This window comes from Mus pahari, chromosome 10 (genome assembly GCF_900095145.1).
Source record: "Mus pahari chromosome 10, PAHARI_EIJ_v1.1, whole genome shotgun sequence".
In the NCBI taxonomy this organism is placed as follows: Eukaryota; Metazoa; Chordata; class Mammalia; order Rodentia; family Muridae; genus Mus; species Mus pahari.
In genome coordinates, this window is record NC_034599.1 from 72,597,333 (window position 1) to 72,620,780 (window position 23,448).

At 46.0% G+C, this 23,448-nt stretch overlaps 1 protein-coding gene across 2 annotated transcripts in view; it reads left to right on the forward strand.

Annotated features, from left to right (window-relative positions):
* Positions 1-451: 451 nt before the first annotated feature.
* Positions 452-23,448, forward strand: part of Elovl5 (ELOVL fatty acid elongase 5) — a 63,928-nt gene continuing 40,931 nt past the window's right edge. Inside the window, exons 1-2 of one of the 2 annotated variants that reach the window (XM_029542903.1) lie at positions 486-614; positions 1,894-1,948. In XM_029542903.1, coding sequence (XP_029398763.1) covers positions 1,942-1,948 — 7 coding nt within the window. In that variant the 5' untranslated portion in view covers positions 486-614; positions 1,894-1,941. Of the gene's footprint in view, positions 615-1,893; positions 1,949-23,448 lie in introns of both variants that reach the window. The other variant, XM_021206213.1, reaches the window with a different exon arrangement.

Here is a 23,448-nt window from a genome sequence, read left to right on the forward strand (position 1 = left end):
CTGTCCAAGAATTACGGTTACAAAGTTCCGAGCGATTTCTGTTGCTTCAATTTGTTCAACAGCAGCTCCACCTAGGTTTTAGAACCCGTGCTAAAACCGTGAAAAGGGTCCCTTTCACAATGGTGGCGAAGCCCGTTAGGTGGGTGGGCACCTGTCAAAAACGACAAGCCTGCCCCCTGTCCCCCGGCTGCTGGAAAGAGTTCAGGGCATCCAGAACTTCACTGTGGCTATTGCGCAGACTCTGCGTCCCACGCAGGCTTATTAGGAAGAAGCGTGAAAACTGCCCCGAGACACGTGAACCACGGGGGACCAACCCTGGCTTCCTCTGCACACCGCATCTGATTCTGGAATTTACAATCACGAAAGTTCTATCGCCCCAGGATTGGCTCCAAGGCCGCATGACATCATAGCGCTTGATCCTGCCTCCGGGCTCGGATTGGCTGGCCGCGCCATTGTGACGTCACGGTCAGCCCACGCCGGGGCTGAAGCTGCCCGGCGCCTTCCTCTTGCATCGCGGCTGCCGCTTGCTCCTGTTCCCGCGCCCGCTTGCACATCCTCCTGCTCGCGCGGTCCTGCTGCCGTCCGGTGCTCTCCGTAGCCGCTCAGGCCGAGAGGTGAGCCGCCTGCTTCAGGAACTTGGCGGATGCCACGGCACTGGGGTGCGGCCAGGCTGCTGGCGCCGTGAGGTCCGGGTCGGGCGGGGGGCGGCAGGCACCGTGGCCCGGCGAGCGCGGGGCGCGGGCCGAGCGGAGCTCCGCCGGGATGGATGCTGTCGCACCTGTTCGTGGGTGGCAGCCACTTTGGCTCACTGACAGGCGGGGAGATCGCAGGGAAGGATGGCGGCGCGCTTCGATCTTCCTCCGAGCTTTCTCTGAGCGTCCGTAAGGGCTGCCGAGGAGGAGCCCGCGTGGGTCCGTGCGGTACTGTGCTTTGGGGCCGCGCGCTGGCCTTTACCTGCTTTCCTCTTCTTTGCTGCTGCCAGGGACGCCCGCTAGCCCGCGACCACTCCGGCGGGTATTTGCAGCCCAGCCTGCCCCGGGAGGGTGGAGACGCGGACGCAGAGCTGCGGGTAACGGCCTGGATGGAGTCTGCGAATCCATAAAGTGCGCTGCTCGGAGTTTTAGGGAAAGTGTCCTTTATTGTTTGCTTGCCAGCAAGCCTTCCCCTTCCCCTATCCTTGAGGTGGAGATAGTAACGCCCAGAGAGAGTTCTTTTTAGATGATCTTGAAGCCTTCGGCACCTTTGAACTTAGCGTCCCCGCTGCTCAAGATTTTGTTATGCTTATCTCCAGACGCCTTGATTGCAAATTTGAAGGGTGCATTGGATGAATTCTCGTAAGGGGAGGGGGCGATTGAAAGAATGCAACGCATGACTCATTAGCTGGAGGATTGGGGGGGGGGCGGACAGGTCTGATAAATTGTGGGGGAGCGAGCAGCCCTACCCCCAAGCCTCGACTGTCTTTCTTTTTTTTAATGTCAGGGCTGGTAGCAGGAAGTGTTTTGTACAGTCGTACAGGAGGGCCAGTATTGTCTGTTGGTTTTGTAATTCGTTCCTCTAACTGCTTGGCAGTTATAACCTGTTGGTTTCTACTTGCAAGTCTTTGTGCTTTTGCAAAGTCTCATGCCACAGCATTTGGGTCAGAAATCTACAGATACAGCTAGCTTTGCGTTAGGTGAATGCGAATGCACACCCTAGATTTCCATCTATGGTTGGGCACAAGTGCATCGTTTATCTAGTCAGCCCCTGTACTGCCTGGTTTCTCTGTGAAAGCTCTGACCTTGAAAAAAAAAAAAGAGGCTACTTTCCTTTGAGATTTTCTCCTGATGATAACGTCAGTGCTGGGAACATCTACTATAGGCCATCTCCATTTTCTATTCTCTTTTTGTCTTTCAGTTTCTCGAACTGAAGACAGGAAGGAGGACTGTTATATACTTTCACAGAATGGAGGGTAAACTTAACCATGAATGGGAAACATGGCTGTTGGGTTTTTCAAAATAGGTAACTAGTAAGTCCAAGCACTGTTCTTATTGACTTGGTTTCCTTGTCAGCCAGCCGGGTCCCATGTTACTGATTTATTTATTAGGTGGCTTCAAGAGACTGTAAATGGAAGAACCCAACAGGGGGTCTGCTAAACAGTGGTTTGATAAATGTTCCCTTTTCCTTCCCTGGGATTAACAGTGTTTCTCTTGGCCAGAGCCTTAGCCTTTGGATGCCTGTTGTTTGCAGAATTCTTTCCCCCAGCAGTTCCTCTCTGCCTTAGCCGTAATTACTGCTTGTGCTGCTGTTAGAGGTGAAGTACTCACCTTTGTGCTAGATTTCCAACTTGAAGTCTACATACAAATCAAGGCAAAATTGCCTTGTCTTCCAGGAACTGTGGCAGAGTAGAGCATATTTGTTGCCTTTTTCACTGACACACACTAACCTTCCCAGGGGTGTGTGTGTGTGTGTATGTGTGTGTGTGTCTTCTACTTTTGCCTGCCAACTCACAATACCATAGACCACTTCTCCTTAGTTGCCTGTCTTTTCCTGCATGCTTTCCCATTCAGAGACCAGTCACATGCCTGCTTCCCCTCCATGCCTCGTTTCTGTTTTTCCTGCTGCAGAGAGTTGAACCCAGAAGTTCACACATGCCGAGTAAACACTACTACTGAGCTCCTTCAACCCTGCTTCATGAACTGATGCTAAGAACAGATTTGCTAAGTGTTTCTTTCCGCAAAACAGGGTCCTCTAGGGAGTCCCATTACCCATCTTTTTGTTAAAAAACCTGGAACTAGCAGCCAGGTGGTAGTAGCACCTGCCTTTAGTCCCGGCACTCAGGATTCAGAGGCAGGCAGATCTCTGTGAGTTCAAGACCAGCATGATCTACAGAGCTAGTTCCAGGGCTAGGGCTGCACAGAGAAACCCTGTCTCAAACCACCCAAACAAAACAAAAACCGGGAGCTAAGGCCAGAGATGTTGACTTTCTGAAAACACAGAGCTCTGTCTCCAGCATTCCAGTTTCTCACTACATCTCCGGCATTCCAGCTTCATCACTACATTGTTGGATTGTTTGTCTAATCAGCTACATGTCATTTATGTAATTGTGCAATTTGGTAACTTAAAATACTCTAACCATGTGCTGAACCATCTTAAACCATCTAGGATTAGCTAGCAATTTGCCGTCTCTCAGTCTGCCTGAAGTATGTTCCTGTATTGATTCATTTGTTTTAAGCAGGGTCTCATTGTAGTCTAGGCCGACCTCATCTTAGGGGTTTCTGAAAGGTCAGCCCTCAACTTCCGATCCTCCTCCCTCTCTCTCTCTTAAGCACGGGGATAATAGGTATAGGTTAACACATCTGGTCTGGGCTGTGCTGGGCATGGAACCCAGGTTTGGCAAGCGGTGTACCAACTGAGGTATGTTCCCAATCCATGATTCATTCTTTTTATTAACTTACTGACTTAGCGGGTATGTGTTAAATGTGTGCATGGCTGGGGTGAAGTGAAGTTGTTTCTGATTCCAAAGGACTTCTTGATTTGGCTTACGTTGGGAGCCCTTCTGAGCATACTTATTTTATACTTTACACCAAAAGAGAGTCAGAGGTAGGTTTTTGGGTCACGTGGCACAACTGTCAGTACAGTGCCCAATAAGACTGAATTGGTCGGGATGCTTTTGACTGATGAAGCAAAACCCAGTTTAAATAAGCTTACCATTGAAATGATCTTGAAAGGAAGACCTTTGCTCCAGTTCACTGCAGTCCTCTGACATACCAGTTATAGGTCCTTAGGCTCATTTTGCAAGATGACTCCTAGGAACTGTCCGGATTCCCCCTTGAGGTGCTTTACCATAAGCCTTGGCCCCTTTAAACGTGAACAGGCAGAAGGATCCGATAACCTGGTGTTCATCCCACCGGTGGGTTGACTCCTAACCTCACCTAACTGGCTGCTGTACCGGCTGTTAGGGAGGGCTTGCATTAACCCCAGGTTGTTGAAAATAAGAGGAAGTTTGGAGCGTGAACAAGTATGGAATCACTGAAGAAGAAGGAAGTGCAGGTGACTGAAGCTGGTAGAGACGGGAGAAGTCCGACTTTAGTCTGGCTTTGCTGTAATAATGACAGAGCACTAGATCCCTTCCTGAGAACGGACCTCACTCAGACCCTATTAATTGATACCAGAGGATTCTTACTTTATAAGAAGATGCTCGGTTTAGATACTTGCCCAAGGTCACAACTCATGCAGCCTAGATGTTTCTGGTGCCAGATCCTGTTTTCTTTCCGTAGCCCCCACCACCAAAAAAAAAAAAAAAAAGTACATTGTGCTTAGGAGATAGGAGTCTTGTCGGCATATAGGATGGCTTGGCTAGCATGGAGGCTCGGATTCTGGAGAGAGCCTGAGAATATGGAGAGGTAACAGTCTGGCTTACCTCCCACAATAAATGCATGTGACATACTGAAAAAGCAGAGGCTCGGGATGCATGGTTCGAGTAAAGCACATGTGTGCTAGCTAGTGTTAATGTTTGAAAAGGCGTGGGCATTGGTGGGTAGAAGCTGGCTTCGTTGTTCCTTATCTTCACATGCTACTAACATGAGAAATTAGCTTTGAGCCCAGGTGTCTGTCTGTCTGTCTGTCTCTCCCCCCCCCCTCCCATTAAAGATGAAAGGTTAACATTTCTTAGTTTCAGTTTTGCCAAGAATAAACCCTTTGTTTCTGTTTGGCAGTGGATAGAGAATGAAAGTTGAGATCTCTTAGGTCTCGGAAGAGCGGGACAACTGGTGGGGGGATTAAAGTAGTGGAAGCAAACTGCTGCTCTTTTGACTTCTGGAGCTTGGATCTTGAAACATTACTCTAGGAGATGTTTCAGCCTAGGGAAGCGACTTGTTAAGGTAACACATCTGACCAAATGTGAGTTTCTGTGATAGGGCCTCCCTCCCATGCCCCAATTTCAACCCATAAATGTTACCGTACCAAACTTGTGGGTTCTCAGTGGCATGTGTTTTCCCCATGGGGACATGTTTCGTTGACTTGAGGGCATCCACTTTAAGCACTCTGTGATCCTGGGCTTAAAACAGTCTGACTTGGTGAGTTTTTAGAAGTTTAAATTCCAACATAGAGAGGTGACTTGGCTTGGCAAGCCTGGGGACTTGTTAGGAACTCAGAACCCATGGTTGGGGGTGGGGGGTGGGTGGGAGCTGGGAGCGATGGCATCCATTTGTATTGACAGCACTGGGAGACACTGGTGGGCAGATTCCTGGAGGTCCCTGACCATCCAGACTTGACACCTCAGAAAGTTACAGACCAATGAGATACCCTGTTGTGTCCCCACCCCCAAAGGACAGCACCTGAGGTATAATGGCATAAGGGTGCCCTCTGGCTTCCCCAAGCCCACAGGTACACAACTACACAGAAACCAAATTCCTACCCTTCTTGTCCCTTCTTTCCCCACCTATTGTGTATGAAATTCAGTTGTAATTGAATTCAGGTAGTAAGGACTCCTTATTGCCAGATAGACTTTAGTCCTTTTGGCTTAATATCTTACATTGTTTGAGGTTTAAGATTTTTCAGTGTTGATTCTGTCTTGCTTTTTCTAACTAGAATAACCATTTTTTCTTTCTTTCTTTCTTTCTTTCTTTCTTTCTTTTTTTTTTAGAAAAACACTTGTGACTTTTAAATGCATTCTTAGTTTCTCTATGAGGCTAGAAATCTCCCCTCCCCCATGCTCATGATGGTTTCTACTGGCTGATTTCCACCCTTGCTGTTTCCTTCTCCTGGTTAATAGTTATGTCTTGTTACTAACTTCTAGGAAGCCATCTTGAATGGGCTTTATCAGAACCAGACTGGGGAGTTGGCCTCTCAGGGATGTGTTTTGCGTTTCCGAAGCCAGGAGTACTGTTCCCCCTTTGTCTTGGCACAGTAAATGCTGTGACAAAGTGATTGTTATGAATTCTCCTCCCTTAAAGAATATTCTCAGGATACCAAATTCAGTAATTACTCATTTGCTTCTCTGGGGTTTCAGCAGTATGGTGAGTCCCCAGGGGTAGTGTTCAAGGCACACCTGCTTCTTTGGAGAAGAAACAAATTAATATTTACAGAGGTTACTGAACCCCAGTCAGCTGTTTTGTTAGTTGATTTGCACAATTGAAAATTAGCATTCGCTTCTGACAGAACTTGCGAATGTCTTGGGAATTTAAATGCACTTTAAAGTGATCTGAGATGCATTTAAAGGAATATCATGCATGCGTCTAAGGAAGACAGGCTGAAGTACACATATTAGAGTCAGTGCCTTCCGAGTTAGCAGCCACACACCCGCGTAGGCTTCCACACTTACTGAAGTGTGGGCTGTCACTGGTAAGTTACGTCACCTCCCCAAGATCCCAGCTTGTGTCGAGAGTTCCGATACTAAGTGCACCCACTTTGAGTGGTGCTGGATCCAACAATATTATGTGTGAAAGTTAAGTGGGGTGTCGACTGGTTATTGCAGGTAAGAATTCCCTCTGTACAGGATGCCACTTGAAGCATTATTTATAGCAGCAACAGGTTAGAAGATGTCCTACCACAGAATTAACTGATCCATAGCTTGGCAAGGGCAGGCATACATCCACCGGTGTGCGCTAAATGGAGCTGGTTCTTTGTTTTGTTTTGTTTGGTTTTTACCACGAGCCACTTTTGTTAAGTGCTCGGCATAAACTAATTCATTTCCAGCTAGCTCACTGGACCTTATAAGGTAATAGCCTGCGTTTTACAGATGAGAAACAGGGTTTAGGAATGGTACCTTGGTGTTCAGAGTTCTATGCAGAGCCAGGCGAGTGCCACCTTGAGTCTCCTAGGCTCTTGCAGTGCTCTAACCCCTAAGGGCACCTGCATGGGCAGCCCTGGTTAGAAGGCACAGGAGGCAGTTCATATCCATCCCATTCTGGAAGGTTGGTGACAACATAAAGGCTTTGTTGACTGTAACTAAGCAGAGCTTTAGAAGAAGTGAACAGGGACTAATGACCCTTGTGGTCAGGGCTTAAGAGGGGAACTTTTCATTTCTTACCTTAGATAGTCTGAACTTAAGGCTGGTCTGTTTGGGCAGTGGCGCTGGTGGAGCACCTCAGGGGCAGAACACTTGCTTAAGGTTGCCCAAGGCCCCAATTCTGTTCTCAGTACTGTGAAAACAAAAGGTGCAGACACAGGACTCTGCTGGTCTAAGAAGCCTGTGTTGAGAAGCCTCCTGTCTGGCCTAGGGAAACCCGAGTTGCTGTCCTGATGTGGACTTGGCCCCCATTAGGTTTTCTCTACAAGGTGTGAGGTCTGCGAGGTGTATGCTGCCCTGGGTCGGAAGGGCATCCAGGTTCCCTAGGGAGCAGCATCCTCCTTATGCCCGGAGAATGGACGTGCCAGTCGTTAGTGTTTTGAGAACACTAGGTCATTCTGCTACCTGCTCTGTTAGAGCTGGTGCGCTGGGCTGATGTTTCAGCTGGAGGCACCTGCTGTCCCTTCTGTTCTCTTGGGATCCCTCCGACTTCTCAGCACTGAATCTTCTTTCTAGATGTGCATAGTCACTAGGTTTGTCTGACACGACTGAGATGACTTGAAAGTACCTTTGTTCCTAAAATAAAATCACTAGTCATATGATGGCTTATATATTAGCAAGGAATCTGATAATAAAACCATTGTGACCTTGGGCCACAATCTGTAGAAGAGATGAATGCATAAATACTATTATGTTTGTGTTATTTATGTTATTGTGTTTTAAAAACTACAAGATTGCAAACCGGCTTTGAAAAATAACCCTGCGCGTTTCAGTTCTGGGTGTCCTGCAGTCACCTCCACACACTGGTAATAGTTATAAGATACAGATGTTTAGTCGAATTTTAACAAAGAAATGTGTTGTCATGTTACTTGCTTTAGGTTACACAGGCTCGAATGGAAACCTTTTAAGTCATTTTCTGTTGAGGGATTGTATAATTGTGTTATGCCTCTCCTCTCTTTTAATTTTAACTTGGACTGTAATACAGCCTTTGTACGCTTTGTACAAATTAGCTTAGAGAACATTAGAATTTATTTTGAATATTCAAGTGTTCACATCAGCCATGAGACTGCAATCAGATAGGAATTTTAAGTAGCTACCCAAAGAAGAAAATACTGCTTAAAAACCTTGTGAATATTCGTCTCGAAGCTATTTGCACTTGGCAGCCTGTTGGGCTAGCTGTTCACAACACCACTGAGGTAGAGCACCACCGTCCATCTGAGCCCGGCCTCTAAGGCAGCTGTTGGAAAGGAGGCAGCTGGAGTTGTCTTGATGTCTTGGCTGCTGTCTTTTGTACAAGTGCATTTCACACAAGAAGGTAGTTGCTCTGAGCGGGTGGGAGCTTCTCCATTGAGACTTTTTTTTTTTTTAATTTTCTATTTACATTTCAAATGTTGTCCCTAAGATCTGTCAGGACCTCCATGTCCCTAGACAGGCTATGAATACTGCAGTGGCTTCATTGTCAAGACAAGTAGAGTTTGGAATGGACTCTACTTGTGATCCCAAAGGAGGTTGGCTGTGACTAGAGAACATGGAGGCCATACATCCCTTTCTTCCTCTGCCTCCTTCCCTCCCTTCCTTCCATTTTGAACCCAGGACTTAGATCATGTATGTAAATGTTCTGTCACTGAGCTGCACTCCCAGATAAGGTAGCTGCTGTTGGAGTTTTTGGTTTGTTTTGTGTTGTTGTTGTTGTTGTTGTTTTTGACACGGAGTCTCATACATAGCCCAGGCTTCCCTGGAACTCATCATGTAACCCCCCCAGGGACTGAGGTCCCAGGCATGGGTGCATCACACCGTAGCCCAGACACTTGGTTTTCATTGAGCTGTAGAACAGAAGTTGAATTTCTCATGGTTTTGAGAAATGGGGATCTGGACTCTAAGATGACGGTAAACATTTGTAAACACTGTCATGGCTCACAGCTGATCTGTAGTGGGATTGCAAAGCCATTCACTCACTGATGGCCCCTCTCTGCTGTTTATTTCTAGTCTACCTCTGAGCTCCGGGCTGCTGACTTCCCGTATCTAAGTCTATGTGGGCTATCACCAAGAACCCTGCTATTATGTTGCGTGGTAGGGCGCATTAGTCTATACGAGTTTGCCTAAGCCATTATTAAGCTAGAAGCAACCCTCACCTCAGCCACTGTCAGTCTGTCTACCCGTCAGTCACCAGGTGTGGTCCACCCAGGCCTGGCCTGTCCCTGTCCGCTGCTCAGATGTTCTCAGCACATTTAGTTAGTGACTACAGCTTCACTCTGTCTCCTTTCTGTCTCCCTTGTAGTCTGTTGCCAAAGTGGCTTTCCGGCATGTCGATAGGATCATTTTGGTCCAGCCTAAAGGTCTCCTCGGGCCTGTCATCCTTTGACCCCGCGGCCTGCGTGTGCCTCTTAATCTGGCCGCTTAAGACTTGTTTTCCCCCTGAGTTCTCTTACTCCTGTCTCTGTGTCATGTTTTATTTAGATAGCTTCCTCATTTATATCTGTGTCTATTCCCACTATTTAAAAAGCTAAGCGGAACGGTAAGTGAAAAGCCAAGGCTAACCTCACCTTCTCCTTGAGTCTGATTCTGGCTGAACGGGGTGATCTGACTCCTTGGCTGTTTAGCTCAGCATGCTAACCACTATGTGCCTCAGGTTTCTCTTACAAAAATGAGAATGGCCAATATCTTTCTTCTCACAGTGTCTCAGGATTCTCCTGGGAAGACTGTCTCTGTTGCAGAACCTGAGCTTTCCGGCTGCCGTATAGTGTAGGTATCTGGTAAATAGATGCATAAACATCTCGTCAAAGTGTCCTTGGGATGTGTGCTTCACTCCACTCATGGCTGTGTGAAGCTGATGGGACCCCTGAGAACCCTGAGCTACGTGAGACTTCACAGATGAGGAGCCCACCTGATCAGGGAACTGGGCCAGGCCTCCAGGCTAAGCGAGTAAACCTCAGCAGCTCGGTCCATCCGCTAGACATTCATCCCACCCCCCAGGGGCGATGAGTGCTATTTTAAAGGTGTTGTTCATTTGCATATCACATTGTAAGTTTCGGGGTTGAATGTGCCCAAGATAGAATAGTCTGGTGGCACTATTCCCAAAGAAATCAAAAGGTCAAGCTGTTGTGTAAGTACTGAAGGTGTCCATTATTAAGTAATATTGACTAGCCACCCTTCAGAATCTTATTTTGGTGTGCACCATGCCCAGGGTGAGGGTGGGCTGCGCTGGGTTAAGTAGCCACATGGCTACCTGATTCATCAATTATGCGTACTCACTCGCTGTAGAGCACGGTGCTACCGTTTGAGGAACGTGGGTCCTAGCTGGGTGTTGGTGATGGGCATTCCGAATCCCAGCACTGGGAGGCAGAGGAAGGCAGATCTATTGAGTTGAAGGCCAGCCTGGTTTACAGAGTGAGTTGTAGGCCAGCCTGTTTACAGAGCGAGTTGTAGGCCAGCCAGGCTCTGATGGAGGACATCGACAGAGTGAACACATTAACTTAGTGGTGAGGCCTGTGGTAGGATGGTGTAGAGTGCCAGGGGACAGTCATGGAGACTTAGATCAGATTGGAAAGCCAGGAGGAAGCAGGAAGCAGTCGGGGAGAAAGAGGAAATAGTTGTACTGTTGGGGATGGAGAGGTATGTGAGGAATGAGAGTCAGGAAACCTGTGAGAAAAGAAGCTACCAGTGTGGGCCCTAGGGCTACTCCGAGGAGTCTGAACATTTCTCTGGTTTTGGGCAGCAAATAACGGTGCAAGTCTTAAAGGCAGAGTAGCTCTGAGAGGGGTTGTGTAAGGACAGTAGAGGCATGGTGATAGCTTCAGTTGGACGGTAGCTCTGGTAGAAGCAGATAGGTCTTATCAATCAATAGACTTTAGGGACTGGGGAGGAATTTAGAAATCATCTGGCCTGTTATACTTACTCTGGGGTTTGCAGAGAAATTCAAACAGAGCCATACAAGAAACTTTCTCTAAACCTCTTTATGTCTCTGATGTGCTGCTTTCGGAGGATAGGGCTTGTGGACATTGGCATTTTGATTTTATTTTTCTTCTTTGAACTTTTCACATATGTATGTTTTGATCATCTCCCAGAACACCCTCACTACACCCCTGAGTCCACTCAGTGGCCACAGGATGCACTCGGATGTAGGATCATCCACTGAATGGGTACCTTGTGAGGGGCCACATCTCAGAAAATGGGCTTTCTCCTCCCTGCTATGGGTTGGGCCTCAGGGACTCCCTCAACTCGTGCTGGAACGCTGACTAGCCGACTGGCTTCATCTTGTACGGCAGCTACAGCCCTGCGTTCATGAGCACAATGGCCTTAGGTCAGGAAAAGACCTTTTTACAGTAACCTAGCCTCTGACTTGCGGAATTGTTCTGTTTGTTTCTTCACCTGCCGTGGTTGCCGAGCCTCTGAGGAGGGGTGATTTAGCTGTTCTGTTTAGGGCCGTGCAGCGTCCAGTCACTTACGCTCTGTTCTTTGATCGGTTATGGGGCTCTGTTTAACCTCCACTCTTTACAAAAAGAGACTTCTCCAGTGAGGGCTGAGGACTGCACTAATCCTAGCTGGCCAAAAGTGGTACTAGCTGCCCGAGCAGGGTCTCAGGCTATGTTGTTTAAAAATAAGTTATTATTATCTTTTTTTATATTGGTTAAGAAAGGTGCTCAGGGCTTGGTCCCAGGTTGTCACATTACACACGGAACTATTCTTTGGCACTCACTTGGTGTTTTTGAAGTTGGGTGTCTCTCTGTAGTCCAGGCTGGCCTGGGACTTGTTAGGTGTGAGCCACCACACTACAGCTTCTGCGGGGTTTTACAGAAGTAGGCTTGTTTCTGGCCTGGAGAGTTAGACATGGGAGGTGGGTGGCTTCTGAGCTGAATCTTAACAGCGGAGACTAGCTTGGAGAGAAGAGTAGTGAGGGCCTACTGTGTGGAGCACCTGCTGTATGGAGCACCTACTACTGTGTGGAGCACCTACTTGGTAGAGCAGCATGTGAGCCCTTAGTTGTATGATGTGAGTGAAACTCGGTACCTCCAGGAGATAGGAGTTGTACTCACAAACCCTGAAGAGCTGGAACAGCTCAGGCTGTAAGCAGCTTCAGTGTTTTTTTCAGAGTTGATTGATTTGATTATGTAATTATCAGTATTGAGGATTCTGCTTTGCATAAATATGTGGTACAAAATGGCAGAAGTTAATTTAGGACCACTTTGGAAATTCTTCCTACTCCCGAGCTAAAATTCGTTCAGCAATTTTGTTTCGGTTGGTTGGTTTTGCTTTATTTTTAATGAAATCCAAGCTTTCAGCTTCAACAGCAGTTTTTAAAATTGAATATACTTAAACCATATAGTATCAAACTACACTAGTTTGGCCCTTACATGTGGAGGAATGTCTTTGTTTTCCGTAAGTAAACTACTATGCTTCTCTAAGGGCAGGAGACTACAGAGCAGAAATGCGGTCTGTGGTGGACAGCAGCACTGAGTCTGAGCTCTGAGGTGTTTCAGTCGGCGTTGGTTGGTGTAAGGCAGGTTGGCGTAGGCAGTGCAGCGTTCATACGTGAGGGGGCAGGGGCTCAGGCAGACGTGCCTTGGGTTTGTTACACGTTTGATCTGGAATTAATTTTTGGTCACTGTGCATTCAAAAATCTTTTACTGTTCCCAGCTTTGCGTGTTACTTTTTTCATGATTCCAGTAACGTGACCTCTAGCTTAAAAAGGTGGGTCATAGAAAAACCTTAAGAAAAAACATAGAAAAACCTTGGTATGCATCAGTCCCTTGACTACAGTAGAGATGCGGTTAGCATGAGATGTGTGGGGCAGTTGCCATTGTCTGTGATGTCGTGTGACATCGTGTGACATGTAGTTTCACAGTAAATGTTTATAGAATGAGTGATTGCCTATTGTGATCGCTACCCCTCCCTTTCTTCCTAGTGTTTTTATCCTAAATTATTTTTTGTTGTATTTTACAGTACAGCGCCCCCCTCCCAAGTCTTTGAACCAATGTTTTATTGATTCCTCATTAAGCCCAAAACTTTGGGTCCAGCTAAACTAAAAAGCAAAAACAGTCTCAAGCCCATAATGCTACGATCTTTATGAGGTCTCAGTGCTTGCTTTCAGATGTATTTGAAGGCTTTACCAAGCCTGGCTGTGGCACACGGCAGTGCCCTACTGACTCAGCTAGAAAACCGTGTCTTGTCTGCCTCCTGCAGCAGCTCCAGCCATGGTCTCTCTGGGGAGTAGAAGCTGGAGCCGCTGGGTTGGGTTTCGCTGAGTGTTAGGTAGCTTGACCCGTTCAGTCCTGAGACAGCTTCACCCCTCTGTCAGCCTGATTGCCCATTGCCCATGACTCTTGAGGACCGGAAGCATCCATTGAAGGTCTGTACCCTGGAAGAGCTCCAGTCTTTGTTCCTCTGTCCCGCCACACTGGTTCCCCACCCATCTTTCCAGTCTGGAGCTCAGTTTCTTATCTAGGAGAATGTGTTCACTGGCTCATCTATGTTAAGGCCCTTGGCTCTTCTGCCTGGGGTTGTGTGTGTTTGTGTGCGTAGGGGGGAGTCTTCCTCCCTTCCTCCTTGTTTCCTTCCCTCCTGCCCTGCAAGGTCTCACTGTGTAACCTTGGTGGCTTTCCTGGAACTCTAGACCAGGCTGGCCTTGAACTTCACAGAGATGCCCTTGCCCATGTCTCCCAGCTGCTGGGGTTAATGGTGTACATCCCCATGCCCGAGTCTCTCTCCCTCTGTACAGTTGCTCCCCGTCTATTTGGAGTCAGCCTGGACTCTTACTTCCTGGTGTCTCTGTTGGTTACACCTTTAGCCCATGCCTGGACCACTGTCTTCCCCGTTTTTGCTACTGACCAGCCTACCTGAGTTCTCAGGGTAGATTGTCATTCTCCAGGAAGCCTACCCCAGTCTCCTGTACATGACACTCACTCTCAGGTCACCAGACTGTATTCTTGAGTTAGCTCATCACAGAGACATCAGGTTCCACAAGAGCAGAGCTGTCCCTACCATGTGATAGCAGACCTCTGACCTCAAAACACTTCCTTTTCTTTCTGTCTCATAAGCCAGATGCATCCTCATTACCATCTAGTGCCGTGGTTTTCAACTTTCCAAATGCTGTGACCATTTTAATGCAGTTCCTCATGTTGTGGTGACACCCAACCAAAAAAAAAAAAAAAAAACATTTCGTTGCAACTTCATAACTGTAATTCTGCTACTATTATGAATTATAATGTAAATATCTTATGTGCAGGATATCTGATATGTGACACCTTCCACCCCATAGGGGTCACTACCCACTGGTTGAGAACCGTTGATCTAGATCCTGCCCTCTTACACTACCTCCAGCTAGAGAGAAACTGCCTATTCCTTTCACAGGGACCAGAAATCACTAGAAGGAATGAGGTTACAGCTTAGCATTTGTGGTGAACGTACTGTCTGTAGACAGACCAATTACTGATGTTATGGGCCTTTTAGTCGGTGGTTTTGCAGGCTGTGTGGCTTTGTCTGTAGTCTGTGGAATCTAATGCCTCCATTTGGAGGCTGACCTCACACCCCTGTCAGTGATGGTCTTTGCTCATGCTTGTGCCTATCAAATGATGTAAGAAAATGTGTCCTTGCTGGTGAAGGAGCTGACCCTGTTCTGTGTCAGATACTCCCCCCCCGTGTGTCTGCTTCCATCCTCGCATCGCCCCCCAGAGGCTTCTAGGACCCTTGCAAGTTCTCACCGCCAACTCCTCCACATGCACAGTTCCACCTTTCTCGGTCACCCTGCCCAGTCTCCGTTCCCTGAAAGGCCTAGGCCTGTATCCTGTGACAGCTTCCCCAAGCCTGGCAGCAGGAGCTGGACCCCTGCCTTTGTACTCAGCCCAGCATAGGAAGACCCTGGGTCCTGCGGCCCTTCCCTCCGATGTCGACATCTTGAGCCTGTAAATGCAGCTGCTGCAGTGCACCTGCCAAGGCCACTGGGGTCAGAGGCAAAAGCCTGTGTTGCTTAGATACCAGGCCCCATCGGTGGCCTCACTTCTGATAACAGTACCCCTGATTTTAATAGGAGAGTAAGTGCAATCAAATTAGTAAGGTAGAGTAAAGATGGTTCTGCGGCCCGCTGCTTTTTTTGTTCAGGTCGATGCAGGGTTTTCCCAGAAGCCACTCTGACGCTAGTGGTCCCTTTCCTTCTCTGAGTAGCTCAAGGTCACATGTTCTGTCCTCTGGGTTGGGCATCTAACCTTACCAGTGAGTCAGGGAGGGAAGGAATCATAGCTTGCTGATGTGTACTACAAGGGACGTGGATGCTGCTTGTTACATTTTCACATTTTTAAATTCTTGGTTTCTAAATCCATTTGTTTTTCATAATTAAATTGATGTAGTGATTAAAACTAGTGTTTCCCAAGGAATAGGAGTACAAACTGTTTTACAGCGGCTGTGGAGTGCATTGGCATTAGAACTTATTTCCTCTGGCACCACATTGCCTTTCTACCTATCTGGAGAAGGTATTAATAAAGTAGTTGCATGTGCCACCATGAAAATCACTTTAATCGCAATCATCTCTGCTGCTCTTTCATCTCCAGAAAGGGAACCAGGATTGAAATGAGAGCCAGTCCACTCTTAGGTGAGGAGCCAGATTGTCTGTTCTCTCTGTCTTTTGCCTTTTGGTTTGCTTACATACAGTTTCTGTGTTGCATTCATTACAGTGGGCTGTCATTTACAGTGATCAGTACCCCCATGTGACAGATCCTCTCCCACCCCCCCACCCCCCAGCCATGCTGCAAGCATAGACTGAGCACAGCCAGGCTGAGCTAGGAGAGCCAAGAGAGCCTGCCCTTCACTGCCGAGATGTCAGCTGTATTGTTCTGTATAAACTGTCAAGATTTTTTTTTCTATCTCCAAATCACTGTTTTCCCTTAGTAAGCTCGTGTACCTGGCTCACAGGCATCACCCTGTCATGTTCTCCAAACTAAGAAAGCAGAGAGAAAATGTTTTGGGTTGGAGAAACTCACAGATGTCTGTTCTGTGGCTGTGCCCTGGTGGAAACCTTCAGGGCTCTTATTCATAGCACAAGGGATGTGCGTGCCCAGCACAGCAGGGAGTGTGTGCACTCAAATGCACAGTGTCATGACACCGTAGTTTTGCAAAGGAATACATTCCCAAACCTTAACCTTTTCCCCAGGGAGATGAAATGTCACTTGCAAATTCTTATTTTGGGGAGAACATGTCACGCGCTCTGCCTTTCCTCTCTATTCACTCCTGCTTTCTCCCTTCTACCCCTCCCTCCTCTCCCTTCCTTGTCCCCATCTCTCTGCATTCTCTCCCTCTCCCCTACATTACCCCCTCTTGTCTCTGTATGTATGTATGTATGTATGTATATGTATGTATGTGTATGTGTGTGTGTATGCTTAAGTTGGTATATAAAGTAATGAGTTATAATAAAGCATTTTCTTTCTTTTTGTTTTTCCAAGACAGGGTTTCCCTGTGTAGCCCTAGCTATTTTGGAACTAGCTCTGTAGACCAGGCTGGTCTCAAACTCAGAGATGCATCTGCTTCTGCCTCCTGAGGGCTGGGATTAATGGTGTCACCACCATACCTGGCAATAAAGCATTTTCTTAAGTATGTGTTACTGTACTGTGCTCTTCTTCATTGCCCTTTGAATGTGCTCTTTGTGCAGCCAGAGTGCATTAGCTCATGCGACTTAACTCAGGGAACTGTCCAAGAGTGTCCAAACCCGCCGGAGCTCCCATCGGAGCTAGTGGTGTTTTGACGAAAAAACTTTCTGATTTTGTGCCCACACAGTAATGTGAAAATCAGCTTGATATTGTTCAATTGATCGTGTTGAATTTTCCTCAGTTCTGTATTTGTGGCTTGAGCCAACAGGGAAGTGTAATGTGACTCTCTCACAATTACCTTTAATTATAACATATTTAACTTCTATTATTGCTAGCTTTATTTTCAAAATGATTAGTTCAGTAAATTTAAAAATATTTGAGGGTTCAGTTTTTAATGTGTACTTTTAACTACTGAAGTTAGGTGTTAAAGAATTATTCTTGGGGCTTAAAAGGTGGCTGAGCAGTTATGATCACATACTGTTCCTGCAGGAGACTAGAGTTAGTTCCCAGTACCTATGTCAGGCAACTCACAACCACCTCAAGGGCAGCTCCAGGGCATCCAAACCTCCTCCTGGCCTCTGTAGGCACCTACACATGTTTACACGTGTGTATGTGTGTGTGTGTGTGTGTGTGTGTGTGTGTGTGTGTGTGTGTGTGTTTAAGTCTCACACTCAGACTACAAAGAATAAACTTAAAAAGAACCCTAATTTGGAGGCTGGAGAGATGGATGGCTCAATGGTTAAGAGCACTGGCTGCTTTTTCAGAGGACCTGGGTTCAATTCCCAGCACCCACACGGCGGCTCACAACAGACTAAAATTACAGTTCCAGGGGATTTGGCATCCTCACACAGACAGACATATATGCAGACAAAACACCAATGTACATTAAACAAAACGACAACAAAACCCAAACAACCTTGTTCTTTTTTTGAATTTTCTTTTTTGGGGGGAGGGGTGGTAGTGATAGATATTTAAATTTAAAAACTAAATTTTCAATATCATTTGGAAATAAAACCTTGGGGGAAGGGATATCAGCATCGCTCCTAATACAACAATTGTCAAGCATTTTGTTTCATTTACATATTCTTTTAAAAATTATTGAGCCTCAGCTTTAGCTTAGGCAGATTATATCTGCTATATTTAACCCGCCAGAAGTTAATTTGAAATGACTTTAAAATTGAATTTTTAGATATTTTTCTCATCTGACGCCATGAACAATGTCTTCACGGAAAATGTGCTTTATAACACAGCAGAGAACTAATGCACACCAGAATGCTTGCTTCTGCCAGAGTCTTACACGCCTGCCTTACTGAAGTACGCCTGGATTCTCTCAGTCTGCTGCACTCACCGGGCTTCGATCTTGCATGTGTAGTCTCTGGTGAGAGGGAGATGGGAAAGGTTCATGAAAATAGTTTCTTCTTGCTGGAAAGGGCCCAGAGGCTGGGTGGCAATTGCATGCTGAGAACCCTGTACCAAAGCTCCTCTGAATTGCTTTTTTTTTTTTTTTTTTTAATACACTCACCTTTATTCAGTACTTCATTGTCTTCAAAAAATTTGATCATTTGTATTTTTAACATCTTTTATATTTACATGGGTCTCTAATTATATCTCTTGTTTATTTCTATCAGGTTTGGACACTAATTTTTTTTTTAATGATGCTAATTTCTACAATAGTCACTGCTACTTTCTCCACACCTATTTTGTGTGTGTATGTGTTTGTGGGTTTTTTTTTTTGTATTTTTCTTTTTTCCCTTTTTTTTATTAGATATTTTCTTTATTTACATTTCAAATGTTATCCCTTTTCCTAGTTTCCTCTCCAAAAACCCCCATCCCAAAACCTCCCGACTCCCCCTGCTCCCCAACCCCCCACTCCCGCTTCATGGTCCTGGCATTCCCCTATACTGGGGCATAGAGCCTTCACAGGACCAAGGGCCTCTCCTCCCATTGATGACCGACTAGCCCATCCTCTGCTACATATACAGCTAGAGAGTCCCACCATGTGTTTTCTTTGGTTGGTGGTTTAGTCCCAAGGAGCTCTGGGAGTACTGGTTAGTTCGTATTGTTGTTCTTCCTAGGGGGCTACAAACCCCTTCAGCTCCTTGGGTACATTCTCTAGCTCCTTCATTGTGGACCCTGTGCTGCATCTAATGGACGACTGTGAGCATCCACTTCTGTATTTGCCAGGCACTGGCAGAGCAGAGCCTCTCAGGAGACAACTATATCAGGCTCCTGTCAGCAAAATCTTGTTGGCATCTGCAATAGTGTCTGGGTTTGGTGGTCATTTATGGGATGGATTCCCAGGTGGGGCAGTCTCTGGATGGTCATTCCTTCAGTCTCTGCTACTCCTGTCTTTGCTTCCTACTTTGTCTCTGTAACTCCTTCATGGGAATCCTGTTCCCCCTTCTAAGAAGGAACGAAGTATTCACACTTTGGTCTTCAGCAGATGCTGGTGAGGGTGTGGAGAAAGAGGAACACTCCTCCATTGCTGGTGCGATTGCAAGCTGGTACAACCATTCTAGATATCAGTTTGGCAGTTCCTCAGAAAATTGGACATAGTACTACCAGAAGATCCAGCAATACCTCTCCTGGGCATATACCCAGAAGATGTTACAACTGGTAATGAGGACACATGCTCCACTATGTTCATAGCAGTCTTATTTATAATAGCCAGAAGCTGGAAAGAGCCCAGATATCCCTCAACAGAGGAATGGATACAGAAAATGTGGTACATTTACACAATGGAATACTACTCAGCTATTAAAAACAATGAATTAGATAAATGGATGGATCTGGAAGATATCATCCTGAGTGAGGTAACCCAACCACAAAAGAACACACATGATATGCACTCACTGCTAAGTGGATATTAGCCCAGAAGCTCAGAATACCCAAGATACAATTTGCAAAACACATGAAAGTCAAGAAGAAGGAAGTCCATATTGCATTTTAAAGAGGATCTTTCTCCTTAACTAGTAAACCATTGCTCTTCGTTCCTTCTTTCAGCAGCTCTTGCCCTCCTTTCTGTCCCTTAAGGTTCATGATGTGCGCCTCCTCTCCATCTGACCTTATCAGGTGGACCACAACTTTGGACTTGATCACATGACTATGTCTGTAGCATTCCCTACTTAGGTAGAGTAAGATTTACTGTCAATGTTTTCCAGTACTGGTTGTTGGGGTAAGTGCTGTAATGAGGCAGAAAAGTATTAAAATCTGAGCAGAAAGGAGCAAGTAAGATTGAGGTCATGACGCCCGTGGGATGGGGTGCACTTTTTAATCAATCCCAGCACTGGGGACACAGAAGTAGGTGGATCTCTGTCGGTCTGAGGCCAGCCAGGGTTAGAGAAACCCTGTCTAAAAAACAGAGAAAGATTAATGTCATTGTAGCAGTAATAAGTTATTTTTAAAATACTCATTTTTATTTTTGAATTTAATCCCTTCTCATGGAATATCTTTGCTTTCTAATCTTTGGACCTTAAAGTTGGCTGAAACTCGCCGAAGTTACATAATCTCATTTTTATTCAGGCTTGGTGTGGTTCCCTGTTGGTGGAGAGCGCCTTTGTTTTAATACTAAACTGCTGCTGGTATCCCCTTGATCTTGCTTTCTGTAGCTATTTAACCCTTACCTCCCTGGAAGACAAGTCTTGCCAGTCTGCCTGGTTCTGTGCCAAGTCCACCCCAGGGCAGTGAGCTACTGTTTCCAGTTACTAGAGGTTCTGTTGGTTCTCTCTGCACCGACTGGTCTAGTAGTTTACCAGCTACATGTTGTCACCAAGACTTGGAAAGTGACTAATGTAATTGAGGAACTGAAAGAATTTTTAGTTTTACTTTTAATGATTTTTTTTTTTAAATTTTTGACAGAGACCTGCCTGCCTTTGTTGTGTAACAGACTTTTCCTAGGGAAGATATATCCTCCTCCTCTTCCTCCTCTTCCTCCTCTTCCTTCTCCTTTTTCTCCTTCTTTTCCTCCTTCCTTTCTTCCCTCCCTGTGTCTCTTCTTCTCCCCCCCACACACACACACAAATAAAACCCCACAAAATCTACTACTCAGCCTAGTTAAGGAGACCAGGACAGACCAAAGTACAGTTACCACTGAAGTTCAACTTGGTGAACCAGTAAGTTTTACTGTGATAGGGGCAGTACAGCTAATAAATGAAACTAGGAATGTGGAGCACACTGCACAGCCTGTAGCTTAACCAGTTGAATGTCCTTTTTAGTTGGCTGGGCTAATCTGAGCCCTTTCAGGTAGCTCACTTATCTCTGATTATTCAAAGTGATTGGGCTTGTCTTAAAGTCTCCTTTGGAGCTTGGCTTCTGAGAGTGGTCATTGCTTCTTGGACAGAGAAGAATTTAATGAATCCTGTCGGTTTCAGGGACTTCCTGCAGATGGTTTTGAGTTATTTTCTGTCTTAAGGTTTCTTGTAGGAGGAAATGTTTCAATAGCAAGGAAATTGCTATTATATAACACTCCTCCTTAGGCACCACCCCCCATACCAGCCAAGCCTGTTTTGTTGTGTTTTTTTTCTTTTTAAATGAATTTTAGTAGCTATAAGAGTATCTGATTTTTTTTTAAGTTTTAATTAACAATTATTGTACATATTTAGAGAGTATACTATAGATATTTGATACATGCATACATATATATTATGATCAAATGGCATTGAGATCCTTCAAACTCTTCTAGTTACTTTAAAATATGGATAAGCTATTGTAAATCACAGCCATTCTGCTGTGCTATAGAACCCTGGAAGCTGTTCTCCCCACCTGTACTTTCGTACCTAGTATCTCATCTGTTTTTGTCCCCTCTCTATCCCCTTGCTGCTACCTGGAGGGCTTGGGTTGACCTGATGAGAGCAATAGGGAATAAAGAGACAGACAGACAGACAGACAGACAGACACACACACACACACACACACACACACACACACACACACACACAATCTGGGATCAGATGGGACAAGCATTCTGATGGAGACCGTCGGCAGTCCTGAACCTTAGCAGGTCTCTGGAGGAGAGTAGTCACAGGCTGCCTTCATCCCCGAGGAGGCCTGTGGTTCCTGCTCATGTCAATAGTGTATCCTTAGGAGTCCATCCCTGCCCCACCCTCTACCTTCCTACCTTTCTTTTTCTATGAAATCAACATTTAAACTCCCACAAGTGAAAACACTAAATAGCTGTCTCCTTGCCATGCCTGACTTGAGTATGTGTCCTGACTTGTTTATATGTGCCTGGCGTGTTTATGTGCCCCATTCCACTTGCTTCTCCATCTTGGCTCTTGCTTGTGCACAAGCCTGTGTCTTGCTGAGGGTGCAGCCTAGGCCATTTCCACATCGAGCATAAATGCTCCCTGACTAGCTGAGTCCTTTGGCATCACTATCTCGATACCCTTGGAGATACGCTTCAGATGGGACGGGCTGGCTTCTGTGTGGTTCTGAGTTTGGATTTTTGGGGAACTCTTTCCTTGCAGTTTTCTGTCAGTGACAGCGTTATCTACACTCGTAGCTGGAATGTTTTTGGCATTTGTTTTCCTGTCCCCAACAGTGTTTGCTTTCATCTTTTTTATCATAGCATTATCATTGGCAGGCGGTGATGTCTCGGTTTCCTTGGTGACACCAAGTATTTTTCATGTACTTCTTTGCCACTTCCTTTTGAAAAATGTCTGGTCGGATTGCTTGCCAGCTTTTTGAAAAAAAAAAAACTTTTTGAAAAAAAAAAAAAAAAGGATTAATACAAATAAGGGCTATTTCACAAATGCGTGTTGTCCTTGCACTGGGGCTTCTCTGGTCTGTTACATCCCACTGTTGCATGTGCTGAAGTGAATGTTGCCACTTTTTAACATTGAGAAGTCTTGCTTTCACTGTTGAGTGATTGAGTTGGGGACAGTCCCTGGTGAAGTGTTTCCTTCAGTTGACTGGTTGTCCCTAACAACAGCTCCTCCTTGTGCTGCGTCCCTGCCTCGTTCCTGAACTTGGTTTCTTGAAGGCTTACCCTGCCCACGCACCTGTCAATGCAGGTATGTTTTACTGTCTAGTGTGCGTCGTCACTGAGAAGGAAACTGGAGAGACAGGAATGAAGAGCAAGTCTGGTGGTGGACATTGAACGTGAGCCTTGTGGACAAACAGTTAAGGGGCTGATTTTTTTTCAGGTTGGGTGGGATCAACCGAGTCTTTGGAGAGAGGCAGTAAAGGTAACCTGGGAAACGGGATATGAATGAATGGATTCTCAGAAGGGGAAGAATGCAGATGAAAGTAGAGGGTGAGTAGGCACGTTACAAAACAGGTTAGTGCTCCCACACTGGTGCTGTGCAGAGGAAGGAAAGCAGTCTGTTGAAGAGACCCCATACTTGGGAGTTTATTGCTGCACTATTTGTAAAAGCCAGAAAATGGAACCAACCAAGCTGTGTCTCAGGTGAGTTGAGTAAAGAAAGCAGGATATGCACACACCATGTGATTCTGTTAGAGAGCTTCTTTGTAACATGACTAGAACTGGAGAGCGTCATGTCAGAGAGTCACGCACAGAAAGGCAGTCGCCACATCTTCTCATGTAGCTAAAAGACAAATCTCATAGAAGAGCTAGTGGGGTGACCCAGGGCTAGGAAGGGGGAGGGAGAGAAACATGGAGACAATGTTCACAGGTGCGGTAAGGGGGGGGGGTAATTTGTCATGTTGTGTGGCACAGAACAGCCATAACTGACAGCAGTGGAGTATGTAGCGTAGCTACTAGAGACGGTTTTGGGTGTTCTTAGTGTGAAGCAATGCTATGTCTGAGATGATGTGTATGGTTACCATGACAATCATCACGTGTTGTGTATACGTGCAGACTGTCACACTGTACCTTGTAAGTGTATAGTTAAAAAGGTTAAAATAAAAAGTGTGAGTTAAAAATAAAAA